Here is a 21145-nt window from a genome sequence, read left to right as displayed (position 1 = left end):
CGCCGAGCGGCAGCCGCGTCGACCAATCCCCGTGAGGGGGGCGGGGCCCGAGGCGCGAGCGAGGCGGAAGTCCTCGCGTTGCTATGGCAACCGCTGGTCGCGGCCTAGCGGTGCCCGGGAGCCTGCCGCCGCCCGGGGCCGCCTCGCCCTGAGCCTCGGTGCCGCCCGGAGGCCCGGGGCGCGGAGCCGCTGCGGGTGCCGGCTGCCGGCCAGAGGTCAGCGCCGGGTCCCGCCCCGTTCGTCCTCCCCCTCGTAGCCTGAAGGCTCCTCGCCGTTCCCCGAGGCTGCCCGGGGGCGGCGGGCGAGCTGCGAGGGGAGACCCGAGAATACTGGGTTGTGGGTTTTGGGGGTGCTGAACGTGAGGTGCCCCCTGGGCCCGCACCCTTTGCGCTGCCGCTGTCTGAGCTGGTCGCGCGGGGTGACACACCCCCCGTCTACATCTGCTTTGGGCTCGTAGGTCTTACGTCGCTTGCAAACAATTCGTGTTCTGTTTAAAAACATAAAGCTTTAGTTAACTTGTTTTCTTTATAGATACTGCGCGAATCACAGTTTGGCTGCTGTGTCCTTTTTCGGATCACTATGAAGGCCTTGTACTGTCAGCAGAATTCACCTGGGGAGGAAGTGACCTTTGTCTTCCAGGAAAGAGTGAGTTCTGATCGTAACAGCACAATTTGTCATTCAGGGGCAGGAGACCCTGGCTGAGTGCCACAAGGGTGTAAGAACACCTAGCTCATCTTTAGACTTGAACCAGTGTTATCATTGCACAGACAGGCAGGTAAATGCAGGTAGGGCAGGAATATTGTACCATCATGATGCAGCACTTGGCAAGACCAATGGTAGACTATTTTATAGACTAGTTTTGGTGACTGTGTTTTAAAAATGGGGTTTGTGAGCATAAAATAAATGACATCTGGCTTCATATTCAGGCATATCTCTTGACTGGATTTTCTGGTCACTGAAAAAGTAGAAATAGAGCTTAAGAAATTTGCTGTGTTTGAAAGGATTCTACCGTTAACTTTCTCTCCTCTTGCAAGTTCTTTGCTCTTAGTAAAGATTGAAATCACAGTGCATCTTCCTGCAACTTGAAAGAACAAGAAGACAACTAGTTTTCCATCAAATGTAGCTGAAACTATTGTACTGAAGAGCCTGTCTCTGTTTGATGTAAACATTAATTGGCTAAGCATACACGAATTGGTGGCATAAGGCTAAAATAGGATGTCAACAAGTGTGTGTTGATGCAGTATGGGTGTCTGAACAGTAGAAGAATGCTTACATGGTTTCGAGGATGTGAACCTGTGTTTTTAAGTGAATCTCTTACACGTACAAAAGAAATTAATGTATACCTATGTAATATAGATAGCTCTGTATACCTATAAGCCATATATCAAAATGAAACGATATAGTATTGGTGAGACTCTTGCTTGAATAGCTGTAAAGTCACACAAGTGAGGCACATTTGATGAACTGCCTGAAGAGAAGGATGCAATAAGATGGCTGATTGTGATACTGCCAAGATGCATATTCAGGGAGCAATCTTAAATCCACTTAAGCTGATTATGAAACTGTGCTTTTGCAGAAAAGGCTTGATCACCCCTCAGCAGCATGTTTTTGGTCTCTTCCGTTCAATGATTCTAAGAGTCATGCAGCAATAAGGTGAGGTAGGCCAGCCTACATATCCGGTTGAGAGCTACTAATTTTTTAGAGATTAGTTCACATCTGTGTGATGGCTTCATGACTGCTAGCTCCAGCATGGAGGAGGGGCTGGAAATATGTAGATGCTGGCGACAGGCAAGCCAGGCAGCTCTGGTACAGTCTTAGGTATGCTAAACTAGACCTTGAACTGCGCTCCTCTGTATATTCTTTGAATGACCACTTGCCTACTTAAAGCTCTTCAGATAGGAACTAACCCTGCAGGTGTCTGTATAACGACCGATACTATGGGATCCTGATCTTAAATTGAAATAAATATTGAAAAAAATGAGGAAAAGGAGAGCCAGTTGACCAAAGAGCTATTAATAGAACAGCAGTTGGTTAATGGAAAATGAGGGGCTTGGATGAAGAATAGCAAACCTTCCTTATGTGGTGATTGGTCAAATTATAATATTGATATATTTAAGTTATGAGGTCAGGAGCCAGTTAACAGCACAAACATTTTGTTTCTTTTTGTTCCTAAGGCTTGTATTCTTGTATTCTTTTACCAAAAAAAAAAAAAAGGCAGCTTTGTTACGTGCATTGTAGCAGTACTTAGGGTCGCTGAGCTATGTATACTAAAAGGATATTTCCAAAAGAAGATATAAGCTTGAATTTGCATAAATCCCTTAGATTATAAGTGTTGGGGGTTTGTTTTAACCAGAGATGCAGTATTCATGTAGTTCAACAGCCTACTGGCTTGGCTGTTTTGTGGAACAAAGAGTGAGAATCCACTTTGGTTTGTTTAAGGAGCAGGAGGTCAGTCTGACTGGCAAAATGCCTTCCAATTTTAAAGGAACGCCATGTGTTTAGCTCAGCTGGGGTGAGAAAAAGTTCATCTCAGTATTCCTCAGACAGAAGTTCCCCTTCATGTTGCTAAGCCTAGGAGAAAAGCAACAGCTGTTTGTTGGGAACAGTTTTAAAGAATAGATAAAGAAGAAGTTAAACACTTAGAGAAGATATCTTGACTTTAGAAGTAGAAACTAAGCTCTTACAACTTTCTTGTAATTGTTTCATTTTGACTCCAACAGACATTACAGGCTACAGTATAACATGGAAATAGTTAATTTTGCCTCTAGTACCGGAGGTATCTCTTCAAAAACTGGGGAGTCACCAGTCCAGAACTCAATTTGGCTAATTAAATACTTTAAAGTAGCAGTACTCAGCTGCTTCAAATCATTTCGGGTGTCAATCCCAAAAGCAGAAGTTGGGATAGTAAGGGAAGGCTTCATTAGCAGAACGTTCTTGTATGTGAGATGCCCATCGTTTGTGGGGCTCAACACCAGTCCTTAGTGGTGCAGTTTCTTTGACATCATTGGAACTACTTGAATATTTACCTCAGTATGACAGCGCAGTATCTCAGACACTCATGTCAAAATTCTCTTAAAATTCTCCATCACTCCTGCAATATAGTTGCAATTACATATTGAGATTCTTCCAGGTAAGGCTGTGATATTTAACTTGCAGGAACATAAAAGAAAAATAACTTCAATTGAATTTTAGCAAGGTGGTCAGTTGGTAGCAGCAATATAGATTGTATCTGGCATTGGTGGTTCAGTGGTAGAATTCTCGCCTGCCACGCGGGAGGCCCGGGTTCGATTCCCGGCCAATGCAGAAAAGCCCAAATTTTTGTGCCAAGAAGGCCAACAGCGTCCTGGCTTACATCAGGAATAATGTAGCCAGCAGGAGCAGGGAGGTGATCATCTCCCAATACTCAGCTCTGGTGAGGCCGCACCTTGAGTGCTGTGTTCAGTTTTGGGCCCCTCACTACAAGAAGGACATCGAGGCCCTGGAGCACGTCTAGAGAAGGGCTACAAAGCTGGTGAAGGGCCTGGAACACAAGTCCTGTAAGGAGTGGCTGAGGGAGCTGGGGCCATTTAGTTTGCAGAAGAGGAGGCTCAGGGGAGACCTTATTGCTCTCTACAGCTACCTGAAAGGGAGGTGTGGGGAGCTGGGGGTCAGTCGGCCTCTTCTCACAGGTAACCAGTGATAGGAGTAGGGGGAACCACCTCAAGTTGCAGCAGGGGAGGTTCAGGTTAGAAATTAGGAGACATTTCTTCTCAGACAGAGCAGTCAGGCATTGGAACGGGTTGCCCAGGGAGGTGGTGGAGTCAGTCCTTGGGGGTGTTTAAGGAAAGGTTGGATGTGGTGCTTAGGGGCATGGTTTAGTGGGGGATGGTTGGACCAGATGATCTTCAAGGTCTTTTCCAACCTTAATGATTCTATGTGCTCAAAATGGTGTTTTAAATCTACTGCAATATCAATTTCTTTTTCATTGAAAACAAATTCTTGTTCTGACTACAAGACAGTCTAAAACACTGTGGGAAAATGCTTTCAAGAGCTTGAGAGGATCCTACTGGCACATTCACGTTGCTTTGTATAACGTCTGTAAATTTGTCCTAGGAAAACCTTCATCCTACAAGAGACAATGATGTGAAAGTACAAGTTAGAGCCTGTGCGCTGAGCTGGATAGATACAAAGGTATTTGCTTATTTTTTTGTGAAAGCCAGGGGTGTTTACAGTTTCCGTTGAAGTTCTAAACCAGTGCCTTATCTGGTAACTGGCACAAATCCATTTATGACATCTGAGGACATGGCTTTACCACTGAGAAACAGGGCACAGGATTGATGTGGTATTCTTATATCTCTTTAAATAAAAGGCACCTCTGATTTGTTTCCTAATTTATGGAGAAAGATCAGTTGTCACTTGTGAGCTCTTCCAGAAAAACCCTTTTATCATCCTCTGCACGCTGACTAAGTCCTAGTTTGGCTTGTGAGCTAATGACTGTTTTTATTTTTTTTTATAGGCTTCTAAATTTAAATACATAAAGAAAAGTTTTAATATTAAATGAGGAATGGGTACCCCCTCCTCCCCCCATTTGGTAGTGGCCCAATTTTCCTATTGTGAATATCAAACGCTGTAAGATCATAACAAGCTTGCATATTTTGAGCTTTGGTAATAGCAGAAAGTTATAACCATTATTTTCATTTAGCTACTGTCAGAAATGAAAATGGAGAAGGAGCTTTTACCTGTTGGTCGAGAAATTTCTGGAATTGTATTGGAAGGTAAGTTAGTACAATTGTCTTGTGAGTGTGTGGAGCAAGAATCAAGGTATGGTAATCCAGAACAAATAGTGTTTGCATGCTACACATCTCATAGTAGGAACTAGAATTTGTTTTCATAATGAGGCTTTCCCTAAATCAGTCATGATACTGAAATGAAAGTAAAGGAACTGAACTCTAGTGCTTGCATATCTGTTCAGAGTGATTTAAAAAAATGCACAGCAGCTTTCTAAATGAAATATACAAAGATCTTACGATCTTATCTCCACATGCTGTAATAACCTTTAATTTATTTGTAAAAAGTCCTCGTTGGAATAGGGAAGGCATTCAGGAATTCCTGCAGTGTTTCATTTGCTTATCCATCTTTGATGCATAGTTTAAAGCCTCGATCTTTCAAATGCATGTACGTGTGTGTGCTTGCATGTAACTGTTTGTAGATGGGGTGCCAAAGTTTAGTGGAGTAAAAGATTCACTTTCGGTACGTGCATGTTTAACAGAGAACATACATTTTTCACTAGCAGGGTTTATTTAATTTTATGGGCTAGTGATAAACAGTGCTCTCAATGCATGCTTAATTTCATCTGTAAACATTTATGTTCATACCTTTTTTCCTTCTATTCATATATTCTTCACGAGTTGGAAGAAAGGTGTCCTTTTTTCAGCCGGATGATGAAGTAGTAGGTAAGTTAACACTTCTTTGCTTTCTCAGCTAAGACTATGAGTAATCTTTTTATAATGAATGGCTGAGCTTATAGTCATTGCTAAAGCTACAATTGAACATGTATTTTGAAATTTCTAACTGGCGTCACATGAATAAGCACCTATAAATGAAAATTTTCATCTAAAAGTGTTCTCCTAGGGAAGGGTTTTGGTTATAAGAGTGGAAGTTCAGGTCCCCAACTAATGTCATCTGTCATAGTCCTACAGCATTCACCGAATCTATAAGAATATACACTAGGCATGTATATGCCTGTATAAAGAATATACATGTCCTATTAGCCATGCAAACTGAGTAATCTAAAGGCAACCATCTGAATAAATCAACAACAATCTGTAGTTGTAACACCACCTTGATGTAATTAATGCGTATCTTTTGATTTTTGTGTGCAATACAAAGTCTAGGCTTGTATTTCCTGCCTTCTTGAGGATGTTATTAAAAATACGCCTTTAACTGCTAGTGATAAATCTCTTCTGCAAGCATACAGGACTGTTCGGTTTCTTCTAAATCACATCAGTTCTTGACTGAGTGAAGAAGTCGAGTGGTCATAACTTGACTATGCAAGTAGATCCACCAGTTTTAGTGGATTTTCTGAGCTGATGAAAGTAATGAACTTGCTCAGGTGTTCTGCTACATTTGCTACAAGGCCACATTTAAAAAGAAACACTGGTTCAAGTCGCTTATTTTCTAGAATCTTCATTTTTACTGCAGATGAGAATACTTTTTTATCCTGCTCATGAAAGTGGATTTTTTTTCCCACTAACTTTACTGTAGGGAGCCCATGTTTTCTGATCCTGCTATGAGATCGTTGGCAGAGAAGCCCATCAGATGGGCAAGTGGTAATCACTGTACTTCTGTTGTTTGTTTGGGTTTTCTTGTTGAAAACAGTCTTCTAGGTCAATCACATGGAGAGTTTTCGAGGCTTTTCCTGTTAGAACTTTGGCAGACCTTTTGTATCATTAGCTTCAAATTTAGCAGAATTATATGAGCAATTATTATTATTTATTCACCACAGAAAGTGTGATCTTTGCGGGTTCGAATTAGTATTCCATTTTATGGGGTGCAGAAATGGCTTTACTTTGTTTAATAAAGTAGGACAGTTATGGCCAAGCATTTTCAAGTCTTGCACATGAGTAAGTTTAAATTATGAATAGTATCGTTATTGTGAACAGTATTGCTCATTTGGATGAACACCTGACATGCTCCATCTGTTGAATATTTTAAAATAACACTTGTTTCAATCAACTTCTGTTGTAGCTGAAGGAATACACTTTCAGTAAGTAATAAAGTGGAAAACTACACCTCTGAAAACTAGTCAGTGGACCTGAGAGTGCTAAGTAACATTCTGGGTGGGAGTAGTTGTAAGTCTGACATTAAGGGAATGGAATCAGTCATGGAATCCATACTTGGGTTGTGAGAGAAGAAGAGATTCATTTTGTCTGGGTCTTTGGTTTGTCCAAGTTCTCTGGGTTTTTTATTCTTGAATAACGAGTGCTTGCAAATGCAGGTACAGAATAAGTGGAATTACACTTATGGAAAGAGGAAGATAAAGAAAACAGCATAAAAATCTTTAGCCGTGAAAGAAAGAAAACACGCTTTTCTTATTTTGAAATACTGATATCTCTTTCCATTTCCTTTCAGACAGCTGTTCATCCTTACGTATCCAATATAGTTGCTATAAAGACAAAACACAGGAGTGAAATATTTCCTTTCTATAGTAAATTTTTCCTAGAAGGCACACTTCCCAGTTATTGCTGGTGAGAGCTTATTTGTAATTAATGAATGAGCACTTTTAAAAGAAAATGAGCAACTGCCAAATGATTTGGTTACTTGTGTACTTAATAACATCAAACAGTCCCAAAATAATTGTCAGAAACACATCCACTTAAATTTTACCAAAAAGCTTGTCCTTCTATCAAAGAATACAGTCCTGGTACATACATCTTACTGAGTGTAACAGTAATAATGTGGTAATACAGTTCCCATTTATAAATCTGCTCTTTCATGTGAAAATAATACTGTGTTCACTGGAACTACCTGGTGTGTTAAATCTTTAATCTATATCTAAAATCATACCAAGAATTGTTTCTCCCTTTTAAAGTTATTTTTTCATGATCCTTCTTTTACCTTCCAGAAGAGATTTCTTTGTCTATGTAGCGTATTCTCTTAAACACAGTCTTCTGTTTGGTTAAGATATATACAGGAGTATAACCTCAGACCTGCCATTTTGAGATACTACTTGACAAGGAGTCAAGAATGTCAGCTTTGTTTGTTGCTCTCAGCATCTTTTAGCAATCAGTTATACCATGTTGCTCATTAAAATGAGTGCAGGGGAAATTATCTGGAGAGCTAAATCAGCTGTAAATACTTGGAGACATGTACCTAAATATAATATGTATCTGCTTAGAAATTATGATGGTTAGACAGTTTGAGTGTCAGTTCTTCTCCATGCCTCATTACTAAATAGATAAATGCATAAAAGCCCTATGCTACGTGGAGTATTTCTGACAAATAAGGTGAAAAATCTGATTTTGTACTTGTGTCAAACGCTTGATGTGTATAGCATATATAAAATAAAGGTCTATACTTAATGTTGGAGCTTCTGGAAGCATTATGAGGTATGCTGGCTTAAGAAGGTCAAGGACACAGTTCTTTAAGATGTCATATCTCCTATGCTAAACATAAGGGTCATTTTCCTGAATGGTTGTAGAGACCCTGAAATCAATGCAAGCTGACAGCAATGTATAATGACTCCTTGGAGGCTGTAACATACTAGAGTCTCTAGTGTTAGAAGATAATGCGACTTGTACCTGAACTTTTTTCATCTGTCTAGAAAAGGAATGTCTTCATGTAATATTCATTCTGCTCTTTTTTTTTTCTCTGTTATAAGATGTTAAAATGCAAACTTTTTTAGGTGCCAAGGCTATTATAGTTTGCTACAAAGATATCTTCTATAGTTTATAGTCTATATAATAAACTATATTATAGTTTACTATAAAGATATCTTCATTTGGAGTATGATACTGTATTAATCATCACAATCTGAGTGATGCTTTAGGATAGAGAATATTTCTTAGGGGCATTCTTCTTTCACATTTGTTAATATTTTGTATGTTAAATTAGAGGATGACTGAGTGTGAAAGTAAAATCGAATTGTTCGTGATGTTGTAAGAAAGTGTGTTCTGAGATTCTTGCCCTTCTTGCGTTATTTCTTAATTGCATAACAGCTGCTGTAGATAGCTACTTTGAGCTTTTTATTGTTGTTGTTCCATAGAAAAAGCCTTGAAAGATCTGCAGATGTATATTGCAGCACATGTTTTTGAATGGGAGTTGTGAAAGAGTGGTGGAAATAGCAGCCAGATTTGCTAAGGATTATCAGCTGAAGCCCTTGCTTTGGTCTAAGTGGAGTAAAAGAGTTGGGTGGGAGAGGGGGAAGAATATTAAGTGTTTTACCCAGGAAAGAGGGCACGTACATTCAGAAGACTGGATGCCAGAACCTACTGCTCATGAATCTCCTTCTTTGCCCTGTGGAGGGAAAAAGCACTGCTGTGACCAGGATGGATTCTTCTGTCCATTCTGTTTGTTTTCTGTCTTCTGTGCGTGTTTTTTACCTTCAGTTTCTCTTATGTGTTGCATCTTTTTAGAACTTACGCTCACTCTTTCTTGCTTGTTCTTCCTCTGCTTCTCTCTGTCCTTTTTGTTGCCTTTGTTAACAACATGCTTACCTCTAGTCTTCTGTTCTAGTGCCTGTAGCTGTAACGTAGCGTGGTCTGTGCCCATCTGCAACATGAGAGCTCAATTTTCTTTCTTGTTAGCCATGGTCCAGAGCAGAAAGTGGAGCACTAATCAGAGTGAGAGAAGTGTGAAATGAGTTCAGACATGACCTGACAAAAATCAAGGGTGCCAGTAGTGAAAATCATTCAGTAGGGTCCCCATTTTTTATCCACCCAACCTCAAAGTGCTTTTTGGAGCACCTCTGGAACTATCTTGTGCACTGTGCCCACAGTGATTACAGGGTGTTACCTTGTCAAGTTCTCTTAACCTGTCATAAACCTGACAAGAGGGCAAGTGATCCACAGACGTAGTGGGACTAACAATTTCATTAGGAGCTTGTTTTGGTTATAATGTAGGCTTGCTTGGAATTAAAGGTCTATGTTCATTTTTTCCAGGAATTTTGCCCCTGGATTCTGAAGAGTCTGGTCTTTGTGAAGTTGTTCTAGTTCATGAGCATTATTTGGGTATGTAGTTCATGTGTTTTGCTAATATTTACACTTACTGTACCTTTAGAATTCAGTTTCGCTTTTGTAATAGGGAGTTAAGTCACTTGGACTTTGGGGCAAACTTGTGTAGCAGTGTTCAGACATCCTGTCTACTCCACCTATTCATAAAAGCTTTGAATACCATGTACCTCAAAGGCTTTTTATTTGCTGTTATCTTTTAAGGGGTTAATGTTTTGTGTAAACCATGCAAGCTGACTCATCTTTTTTTATTTCCTTCTAACTTCCCTTCTTGTTGCTTCACTTTTTTTTTCTCCATTTTTCTCACCTCCTCTGACAGAAAAAATTTAATAAGAATTTTTCCTCACTTTGACCCAATTCAGGAACATCACTTGTGACTGAACTAACAGATGGGATGAAATCAGCAGACTAGAAGCTGGAGAAAGGAATTTTCAGGGATTGAGGGTCAGGGAAAACCCTGTGTTGAAACTTTCTTTTCAACTATTGTGACTTTCCAGTTTCCCCTTCCCGGGCTTAGAGTGCCTTAATGTATAGAATACTGAATTTGGGAGTCTGTGCTTCTCCTGACTGTTTGTTGTATTCCTTTGAGTAAGCCACTCTTGCTCAAATTAGTTTGTGTTTCTGTGACTGTCCGTGAATTCATCTTCTACAGTTAAGAGGCAACTCCTTTAAAATTGTTTATGCCAATACTAAATCCCTTCTTTTGCTGTTTAAAATAAGTCAAGATCCTTTCCATGTTGTTGTTTTTAATATATTTGAGGCATAATTCAACATAAACAATACTTGTTTGGAAATGAAGTCTTCCTGACTAGCTTTGGCAGATTTTGAAAGGGAAGCTGTGGACTCATGGGGATGAAAAACATTTGTTCTTTCTAACATTTCAAAGTACAAATCCCGAGATGTGTGCTTATAACTATATTTATGATTAACTATAGGCAGAAAATGTTTGTGACTTTTTTTTACACCTTCAATACTTTACTTTGTGCTTAGTAGTATCAGCTGCTACAAGTGTTAATGCTGATGATAATCCCTATAATTTTTTTTCCAGCACATAGATAAATGATCCTAGGTGATTGCATTGCTTATGTTCCTATATAGCTCCCCTGATTCAGGCTAAACTGCCAGTTCTTAAGCCTAGAGGCAGACCAGACTCTTCCATTCTTCCTTTCTAGTGCCTTAAGAGGCTGATGCTTGCTTATTCAGTTCTGTGACAGACTTTTTTTTTTTTGGTTAGTATCAAGCTGTCTGCTAAATCATGTAAATTGCGTATATTAAAAATGATACTTGAACTTGGGATTTCTAGCTGACAAAGCTGTTTGCTAATTTTACCTCCCCAGGCATTTAAGCATGTGGATAGAATGGGAAAACACTTTCTCCTGTAGATAGAGACAACAGAAAATAGATAACAAGTAATGTTATCTTGACCTTCATTTCTCTCAGAACGTGCTATAACCTCCAGAAGCTGTTTATGCCCATGGATTATGAAGTAGAGAGAAGATTATAACCTATAGAGAAAGAATTATGAACTCATGGGGTGGAACTTGCATTGTATGTTCTCAGTATCAGAATCCTCCTTGTGAAAAGAAGAGACCTCCTCAGATTTTTTCTGTCAGGTGGTTATGGTAGGAGTGGGTCTTTTTTCTTTTTTCCCGTTTAAATGCTGTACTTGTATGTGAATGTGCTCACAAGAGTACTGCAGAAGCAAGTTGATTATTCTCAGAATAACAGTCACCTTTTCTACTTTGAGTTCATGCAGTCCTTTTAACACTGCCATGAGCCACAACATTGGAATATTGCCTTTGTGAAATAGATTATAATTACATTTATAGAAGATTTGACTTGTATAATTTTCTTTCATGTTCTAGAAACTGATGAAGCCTAACAATCATTCAGATTGAAATGTTGGGGACTTGCTGTTTTTTCCCATCTGTTTTTGTGTTGTTGTTGTTGTTGTTTTTTTTCCCCCAAAATAGTTCATAAACCAGAAAAAGTTTGCTGGGTTGAAGCAGCAGGGACTGTTCGTGACGGCGTCCGAGCATACACAGCTTTACACTACCTTTCCCAAGTCTCTCCTGGAAAAAGTGTCCTTGTAATGGATGGAGCAAGTGTAGGTAACAACTGCGCAATAACAATTTTGGTACAGATTGCCTCTGCAGTAAATAACTGTCTTATCACCAGAAACACTGGATTTCTTACAACGTACTAAACTTATCGAACTCTCTATTCTATTCCTGGCAGCACCCTTAGCTTAATGGATTAGTAGGAAGGGCCCTCCCACATAAGATGCTGAGCCAAGAATACAATCTTCTACATGTTGTGTGGGTTGTGAAGAGGTAGTTCTTTTCTGCTCTTTTACTTTGAGGGGTTTTACCCTAAGCCTTCAGGTATAACTGGGGGAAAGTGCCTTAATTTTTTATTCCTTTCCCACCACTGCTTTTCAACTTCTCTCAGATATAATTTCATTTGCATTCCTGCAGTCTTTATTGCTAATGAAGATGTGGAGCTTGCCACAGCCAAGATTTGTTAATGTAAATGCAGCTGGAGCTGTTTTCTTGGTAGCACTTCATCCTTCAACAATCGAGCAAGCCCAAAGCTAAAAGTTGCAATTGCAGTTACAGTACTTAAGTTTCTAAAGTAGGATCTGAGCTATTTTGGTGAAGAGGAGAACTAGTTAACTCCTAAAAAATTGTTCATAGCTTCTAGTACAGGGAAAGACTTCTTTGGCTTCATTTGAAACAGAAGCAGATCTGCGAATATTCAAATTCTTGGTTCAAATTTTATTAAAGGACTAAGTTCACTTCTGGTTACTCTTCTGACTTCTCCTGAATGGCCTTTGCAATATAACATTTCTTAGAGTGCATCAAATCGTTACTGTAAATAAGCCCATCTTCCTTCTTTTCTTCTGCAGCCATTTGGTACAATAACTATTCAGTTAGCACAACATAGAGGAGCTAAAGTAATATCTACTGCCTACAGTCTTGAAGATAAGCAGTTCCTGGAGAGGCTTAGACCTGCTGTGGGTAAGTTGTATTCTTCAGTGCTAAACTTCATGCTTAAGGAGAACTTCTTGAAATATATTTTTAAACTAGAAGCTTATTTCAGTAGCTGAAAACTAAAATGCAAATTTATAAATAGTCTAATTAAATAGTCTTAAAATGCATTTTGTACTTCATACTTATTTAACATCTGTTTTGGGTGTATTTAATGGAATTTTTCTTCTTCATTTACATTTTATTCTTTGTTATTCATTATTATGGTGATGTCTGTCTGTAAGTACTTTCCATCTCACATACTAGGGCTATAGTTCCGACTTTTGGCCTAGCCACTCAAAAATGTTTTCACTTTGTGAAAGTGTTTCCTGTGAACAAGAAGAAAACATTACTAAATCACCAGTCTCACAGTTTGTAATCTATGTACCTGAGTCAGAGTTCAGATGTAATCATATACTTGAGATAAATTATTAATCAGACTCTAATTTCTTCTAATAGTGTTTTATCTAGCTGTGGCAGCTGTTTCAAGTACTGTTGTAACTGTAAAATGATGCATATTTTACAGTAGTCAGATGCTCAAAGGCTTTGTTGGATTTTCCTATTTGCTAAATGAGCTTTGCATTAGGTATAATACTTACATTCGTCTATGACTTCTATTTCTACCCTGTTAATTACGTTTTCTGTCTCGTCCTCCCTCCTTTATAAATAACAGTGCCATTTGAAATATGAGAGAAGGCTCTGTAAAATATACTGGCATCTCTTTTGACCAAAATTTTTTTTTAATCCACTTCTGTAGAGTTGAGGAAAGTAGAATATTTCTTTATCCAGACTGTTCTAAAATAATGGGTGGCATTGCAAATCCAAATTCATTGCAGTCCACAAATTCTGCTGTACAGCAATCAAAAGGTTAAAACTAGTGTCTGATTCTTCTTCCTCCTCAAAATGCAAAGACTGCACAGTATAATAAGCAACTTAGCATTTTTAAGTGTGTGATTTTTTTTGTCATTTAAAGAAATATATGTAAAAGTAGAGGTGGTGGTTGTAAGAATGCCTAGTGTGAGGGGGAGCTTTGTGTATTCAGTTACATCTACATATGTTACAGTCGCATCAAAGTATGTATGAGTTGAGTTGGGATCTGATTTTAAAAGATAATGTCAAGGTTAACTGTCCCCAACTCTGACTCCTTTCCTCTTTGTTGTTTTGCGTAGTAAAATTATTTCCAATCTTGGCTTTCCAAGTGGAGAATTACCAGCAGTTTTGAAATCCTGTCTCTTGGTCTGAGTGACTAAAAACAGGCATTACTGATACGCAGGTGCACATACTATTGTCCTTGTGTTCTCCCTGCTGGCTCAAGAACTGTAAGCTAGCAGAGGGATGGAATAAGCCAGAGAGCTGCTCTTTAGACACCGAGAGAACGGAGTTCTTGTCAATTTTGATTCCTTTCTGGCTCCTGAGAACAGAACTGGCAGTGGAAGCACAGAGACAACACAGTGTGCATGTGCATTCCGGGGCTGCACATTCACACACATCTGCAGGGCTGGGGAGTGATTCACTTCCAGCCTACCAAGTGAGTGTTTTCTCTTCCAGTAGTAGCTCTGGAGTGCTGATAATGCGGCAGGAAGCGGAGTGCTGTGCAGAGGTTATTACACAATAAGAGGGAGAAAAACGTTTTTTGCTGTCTGACATAATGATCTTCAACAGGGTAGGGCAAAGTTTTGTGCTGGGAATGTAACTGTTTCTTTAAAGAACCTGCAGGCTTGTATCTAGATTTTTATATCGTCTCAATTTTTTCTCAGCTTGACAAAAATAGTTATTTTTCCTTTTATTTCAGAAGTCTATTTTTTTACTGTAGTAGAAGACACTACAGACACCAGAACATAAAGCATTTTGTGAATGCTGTCAATAGCTAGAGGTTTGTTATGCCAGCTGCGACAGGGTAAAAGAGTAAATACAAAAGACCTGCTAAAATTTCACTCTGTAATATTGAATTCATTTTGCTGAGATGAGAACTTTAATAGGTAAGAAAGGACTCAGCGATTTTATTATCCTAACCCTGTCAGCGTAGGCATTGGTTTGCGTGGTATACTTGTTTTTTTAAATTATATGAGTGTTAATATAAATGCAATAAGTAGTCCAAGTGTCGCTAGAGATAGCTCAGCCAGCTTGCTTCTACTGTCTGTGGGTGCAGGTTTTTTCAGTTTTGAGTTTGCTTGGTGGCTTTTTGTTTTGCTTTTAGTACAAGTCTATCAGCTGACCATGAGCCACGGTTGGTGTTATCAGTAAATATGTCATAACTAACTGCCTCATGAAATGGTTGAAACAACTACCTCTTGTAGTAAGAAGGCTGTTGCACATATTGCTCATGTGTGTACTTGTTTTACAACCATAGGAGTTTAGTTTAGCAGTTTTGCAAATGTTTGGGGAACATAGACATTAAGGGAAGAAATTCCGAATTGCAACTTCATTTCAAGTGGAGATATAACCTGAGTACAGCATTAAAAGGAGAAATCATTTGAGTGTGACTGAAGTAGAAGGTCAAGTTTATGTTTAAGGATTTGTATTTAAACTAACAGGAGGGGGTCTTCACATGCCTTCAGTAATCTCTGAAATAAATATAATAGTAGTATGAAAAGAACTATAATGAATTTTGTAGTGCTGATGCCCATGTTTCGGACTAGAGTCAAAATGTTAAATAATGTGGTAAGTTACTGTTGGAGAACAGCAGGCATATACATGCACACATACACCTGTATGCATATACACATAAACATGTATTTATTCTGCTCTCTACATTACCCCCTTGTTTTGTTTTTTTTTGTCTTGTCTTGTTTTTTTGTTTTAAACCCAATATTGAACTTTCAGTGAATGTTTCTGGTAAGAACTCATCTGCGACTTCATGGCTGTCTTGACTGCATTCAGTAAACCAAGTAGCAGATCTTTTGTATGGCAGTTCTCAAACTATGTAGCAGATGTTGCCGGGTGAGAGTAAATTCTGGAAGCAAGCAGTGGAAATATTGGTATTTCTACTTCTCATCAGCCCTGAAAGAAGAGAGAAACGGAAGCCTTTTTGCCAGTCAGAATAATGTTAGTTTAGAAGTTGCACAAGTCACAGAAGGAGAAACAGAACCAATTTACAAATGTTTTGTGAGAAATTTGTCCTAAATTACAAAGGACTGTAGAAAACGATATAACTTGATTCTCAGCCTTTTCCATACTGAAGAAATAAAGTACTGGAGAGAAATTGTTTCAGCGTTTTGCTGGGAAGGAAATTGAACAGCATTTTGATGGGTACCATTTGAACCACTGGATTGACTTAAGTAACCGAACTGAATTTTTGCTAAACGGAAATCAGAAAGTGGCCAAACTGATTAAACTATTTCCTTTTGATAGTGAGATTTTTAGTCTATTAAATCAAAATTGTTCTTGAGCAATGAAACTACATTTATAGATTTTATTTTATTTTTTTTTACACCATGTCGAATTGCCTTGTTGAGAAAATAACTTTAAGTTCTTGACTGAGGAAACTGATAACAAAGGACAATGATCGGTTTCTTCATAAGAACAATCAAGTCAGTGGCTCATTAGCAACTGAATTTATTGGGCTTTTACGTGTTTACTTCTGACATGAGAGACAGGACTCCATGCCAGGGAGAATAGGTTTTTGTTTCCCACTGATGTGGAAGCAGGGGAAGGGCTCTGCAAGGGATTAGCAAGAAGAGGTGTTTATGTAAAGTAAGGAAAGGAAGCTGTGCTTGTAAAAGTCTCCCAAAGCATTATTGCTGCAATTATCAGTCTGATAGATGATTTGAAAGTTGGAGACATGAAATAAGGTGCTTCCTTATCTCTTGGCCACTCCAGAACCTGGTATTTTTGAAGGAACTTTGAAAAAAAAGTTAGCATAGTAAAGAATGACCTTACAGTAGGATTCTAATTCTTGTAGCCACATGCTTTATCCTGACAAAAATAAGAAACGGACTGGAGTTTTACTTCTGGATTAATCTAATACTTATTTTTCGGTGTTGATTTTGCACTGTATTGGAAAATGAAAAACAATACGTTGACTTAGCTTTTTGGCTTAGCTGTAAACTTGCTCATAATACTTACAGAAAGTAGGAACTCTTCTGCTGTGAATCTAAATGATATTTTTATTGCTACTGACCAAATGTGCCACTTTGTCTAGCCCGAGTGATAGATGTGTCGAACGGGAAGATAGATGTGGCAGAAAGCTGCTTGGAAGAAACAGGTGGCCTGGGAGTGGATATTGTAGTAGATGCTGGAGGTAAGTAACTGATGAGAACCTGGTCTTCAGAGTAGCGTTAAGTGTTTTTGATTATTGTTTCCAAGTAGTATAGGTGGAAGCTGCATCACCTCAGAAGTTATACATTTAACTGCTTGATCCCATGTAATTTTATGCACATAACTTTACTCAATAGATCTCCTTAAGGTCTCCTTATATCACCCTCTAGTGGAAGTACCTAATAATGTTGGTCAACTGCTAAATTTGTCTGAAGTATTTCTCTATTTAAAGCTGAAAAGAAACGTTTTTAAAAGTAGAGCTATGACATCATTGTTTGTGTTACCTTAGTTTAATAATCTAAACAATCATAATAGTTGAAAAGTCTGAAGTTACTATTTTTAGCTGAAATAATTAAAGAACTTCTTAGACTTCCACTGAAATGTCTTAAAAGCAATACGTATTTAATTTCATGAATCTTCTGCTTTCTCAGGTGTTTTCATGAGGCTAACAGCATAACGGAATTACAGTGCTGTTCCAGAGAGCCATCATTGATTGTGTGTATTCATATGCATAGATCGCAACTTGTTTTGTACCTTAAGACTTAAGACTGTAAAAGAATCCCAGGATATATGATTTTAAGTAAAGGAAGAGATAAACACTTCATTTTCAACAGTGACTGCTTTCTTCTGAACTTGAATGTATTTGTTCTCTTATTTTTCCAGTGAAATTATATAGTGCTGAAGATGAATCGACTTCAAAATCACAGTTGCTGCCTCATAAGCATGATATCATCACTCTTCTTGGTGTTGGGGGACACTGGATAACAACAGAAAGAAATCTTCAGGTAAAGATACCGTGTCAGCAAACTAGTTTGTCCCACAATAGCTATATGAATGTGTATGAGCTTCTGTCGTGGCTGAATGGCTCCCCACTGGTAAATAACACTGATTTTTACTTAAGAAAACTTTCATACCCAGAAAATGGAAAGCATTCAGCCTTAGTATTTTTTATTTTATTTTACTCTGTGACAATTTTGGGGCTGTCTTCTCTAACATAGTAAGTTAATAGCTTGGCTATACCAAGGAAATATTAAAGGATCTATTTTGTTTAGCTCAGAATATTAAACTGGCCAGACAGAAAAGTGTCATTGAAAACTAAATATTACAAGTTTGTTTCACTTGTTTGAAGAATAGTCAAAGGGTGTATTGTGTTTGCTTGCTTGCTTGCTTGCTTGCCTGTGGTTTTTTTAACCATAAATATAAAATAACCTTTATTTTTAACCTATATTTTTGTAAAGGGAAAGATAACGAAATATTTTTCTTCATTTTGGTTAAGCTGGATCCTCCAGATAGCCACTCCTTGTTTCTTAAAGGAGCCACCGTCTCCTTTCTGAACGATGAGATATGGAACTTGTCCAATATACAGCAAGGGAAGTATCTCTATATCCTTTTGATGATAACTGAATACTCACTGTTAAGGAATGGGTGAAAATGTAACAGAGAAATTAACTAATACATTCTCTTCTACTCACACCTGTAACCTGAGGCTTAAAGATCAGCACAGCTGAGCATTACAATGTAACTGAAGTATAACAGGTTTGTGTTTTAAGCAAGTCCTGGTATTCCTTCAAAGTACACGCTTCATTAAAAGTAATGGTGAAACATAACACATTCTGGAGAAAGTAGTGTTTTGGTTTGAGACTGAGCCAATTAATTGAAGCTTTAATTCTGCAGGTTTTTACGTTATACATAAAGATTTTGGAATACAGTCAGTTTATCTGTAAAAGTTAAAATATTTTGGCTTCATAACCTTTCTCTTATTTGCAGTGTTATATACATAACATGTCACTGAGCAAAGGTGTGGCTGTGGAAAGAGGAGTGACTCCTTCATTTGCATTACCTGTGTTTGGTCTAAAGGAGCTGGACTCTGAGCTTTTTGCTAGCAGGACAGTTTTCAGTGGATTGCTTCAAGTAATAGAAGGTTTCTTTACGGCTTTAAGGACCCTCCCTGTTCTGTACTGCAGCTTATGAGATTGCTGAATCACTTTTGCAGTTTAGCAGAACAGCAGAGGCAGGTGAGGATTAAGTCATTATATTTGAGAAAGGACTAACTATATTGCAGGGAAGCCCTCCCCTCCTCCACTAAACTCTAAAGTAGATTAGGCAAGGTCAGGCACACTGAGGAACTATTTATGGGATATAGGTTATCATAAATGGTTTAATCTTTCGGTATTTCTATTGAATGCTTACCAAGTAGTTATCCACATATTATAAAAAAAAAAAAAAAAGGCAAGCTGACTAAAACTGTGATGTGTTTTTTTTTGTTTTTTTTTTTTTGTCATCTCCCATGGTATCTTTAGTAATAACAGTATGTTTTATCACCACAGGCTTTAAAAGTTGATAGGAAAAATCTGCTTTTAGATATCTACATCTTGTGCAATTCCTGAGTCTATGGCATGAATAGTTTCTGAAGAAATCACAAGATGATAACTTTTTAAAAAGGCTTGAGATCCAAATGTTAACCATATTGGTCTTAAAATGAAGGAAGGAACTTTTTTTTTTTCTTAGTTTCGTATAAACTCTAAATAGAGGATCATCTATTGCATTGACACGAGTGTTACTCATTAGCTAAGAGAATCCTTAAAAGTGCACAATGTTGCTCCAAGAATTTACAAGCTCTGCTACACTCCAATTTTATTATGATTTTTAACTTTGATTTCTCTATGAATAAAAGGGATAGTTTAACTGTTACCAAAATCAATCATTTTTATTTCGCACAAAAAGTGCAGTTACCATTCCGATTAATTAGTGTTGTACTTACTGCAGACTGCATTTGTCTGTCTTAACCCTTTGCTTTATTTTATTAAGTTATATTTTCTATATTTAATTTCTACATGCTATTGTAGGAAAGGTTATTTCTGATACATGCATAAATCTGATCTAATGATTGGAGTTAAGGTTAATTTTCTTTTTGTCTTGATCCTGCTGGTTTTATGTAAATAGAGAGCTCTTACCAATAAATCCGATGGTTGAAAGCATTATTTGTAGATACACTGTTACCTTGACAGACCTCTTAGATACGCATTTTAGAAGACATAATGGAGAAATTATCAAGTAGCGTTTTCAGGTGAGATGATTATTCTTCTTTATTCAGCCTTTGGAGTAATCTCTTGCCAGCGCTGTACTGAAAATTTATATTGGGATGGTGAGGAAAAGATGCCTCAAATAGCTTACATGGTTCTGTTTAGGGTGTGTTTGTAATTTAGCAGGCTAAGCATAAGGAAATTGGTAAAACCCCAGATTTTGCTGATGCTAATTTAACAGAGGCAGCACATTCTTTTCTTGGTGGAGGAAGAGCATATATCTGTCTGCTCAGCAGTGTGTCTGATTGAGAAATGGTGCTGGCTATAAAAGACAATAGATTTGTCTAATATTCCTTTGTAAGAGTGACAGCTTCACTAGATATGGAGATAACCATAATAAGATGGAAATGGAAGATCCTTTCTATTAATGCTCAACAATATTGCTGTTGAGCAAAAGCCTCTCCACCACCTTTTCCCTGTAAGAAGGATATCTTTTAATTAAAACTTCTCTATCCTGTTTGCTTTAAGGCTCTTTCTTTCTTCTGCAAACCCAAGCAAAGCTATAAAACTTTTATTGTGTTTAAGGAGTAAAGTTTGCATAGCGAAAGTAAAGTCTATAGCAGTAGTCCTAGAATGTTTCTGTTGATCTGAGCATGCCCAGCAGACATTTCTGACATACTGTTCCATTTTAGGCCTCAACTGGATGAACCGATCCCATTGTATGAAGCCAAAGTTTCTATGGAAATAGTTCAGAAGAATCAAGCAAGAAAAAGACAAGTCGTTCAGTTCTGACACAATTTCCCAATTTCTAAGCCTGTGGAAGATAAAGAAACATAATATATTTAAGAAGTAAATGAGTGTACACTTTCAAATAATTCTGTAACCAGAATTTAAAGATCTTTTATACCTCTGCACAAATGGTCTGTGAAGTTCCTGAGACTTCAGAGGGTTTTTTTTGGCATCCAGTTAAGCAAAATGTTTCCATCAGCAACTTCTAGAGACAGTCTTGACACACAAATCTTGACTGCCCTGCTTGCTTTACAAATGTCAGTAACAGCTATGTGCAACCTCATTTGTTGTTTTTCAACCGTAAGAAATTAAACTGGAAAAAAATGCTGGTTTGGTTGTT

At 38.0% G+C, this 21145-nt stretch overlaps 1 protein-coding gene and 1 non-coding gene across 5 annotated transcripts; both read left to right on the top strand.

The window, feature by feature from the left end:
* The first annotated feature begins 66 nt into the window (after nucleotides 1-66).
* On the top strand, nucleotides 67-21119 carry CRYZL1 (crystallin zeta like 1). Of its 4 annotated transcripts, none has more exons than XM_040545355.1 (13): nucleotides 67-215; nucleotides 532-645; nucleotides 4093-4170; nucleotides 4682-4754; nucleotides 5388-5432; nucleotides 9639-9707; nucleotides 11681-11814; nucleotides 12616-12727; nucleotides 16878-16976; nucleotides 17657-17778; nucleotides 18270-18375; nucleotides 20015-20060; nucleotides 20709-21119. In XM_040545355.1, the coding sequence occupies exons 2-13, from the start codon at nucleotides 580-582 to the stop codon at nucleotides 20806-20808; spliced, it is 1050 nt and encodes a 349-aa protein (XP_040401289.1). In that variant the 5' UTR covers nucleotides 67-215; nucleotides 532-579; the 3' UTR covers nucleotides 20809-21119. The 4 variants fall into 4 exon arrangements, with proteins under 4 accessions (XP_040401289.1, XP_040401287.1, XP_040401288.1 ...); XM_040545353.1 differs by having other exon boundaries at nucleotides 5376-5432; XM_040545354.1 differs by lacking the exon at nucleotides 67-215 and adding an exon at nucleotides 308-453 and having other exon boundaries at nucleotides 5376-5432.
* TRNAG-GCC lies at nucleotides 3233-3303 on the top strand. The gene has a single exon. It is a non-coding gene; the product is annotated as a tRNA-Gly (tRNA).
* Nucleotides 21120-21145: the final 26 nt, after the last annotated feature.

This window comes from Cygnus olor, chromosome 1 (genome assembly GCF_009769625.2).
Source record: "Cygnus olor isolate bCygOlo1 chromosome 1, bCygOlo1.pri.v2, whole genome shotgun sequence".
NCBI classification, from domain to species: domain Eukaryota; kingdom Metazoa; phylum Chordata; class Aves; order Anseriformes; family Anatidae; genus Cygnus; species Cygnus olor.
The sequence above is the reverse complement of the archived record's forward strand: the minus strand, read 5'-3'. Positions and strand labels throughout refer to the sequence as shown.

Excerpts from the sequence above, each read along its gene's own strand:
- CRYZL1 (XM_040545353.1), top strand. The coding sequence starts at position 580 with ATGAAGGCCTTGTACTGTCAGCAGAATTCACCTGGGGAGGAAGTGACC. Across the intron at positions 9,708-11,680 it reads AGTTCATGAGCATTATTTGG|TTCATAAACCAGAAAAAGTT; the intron begins GTATGTAGTTCA and ends CCCCCAAAATAG. Across the intron at positions 11,815-12,615 it reads TTGTAATGGATGGAGCAAGT|CCATTTGGTACAATAACTAT; the intron begins GTAGGTAACAAC and ends TTTCTTCTGCAG.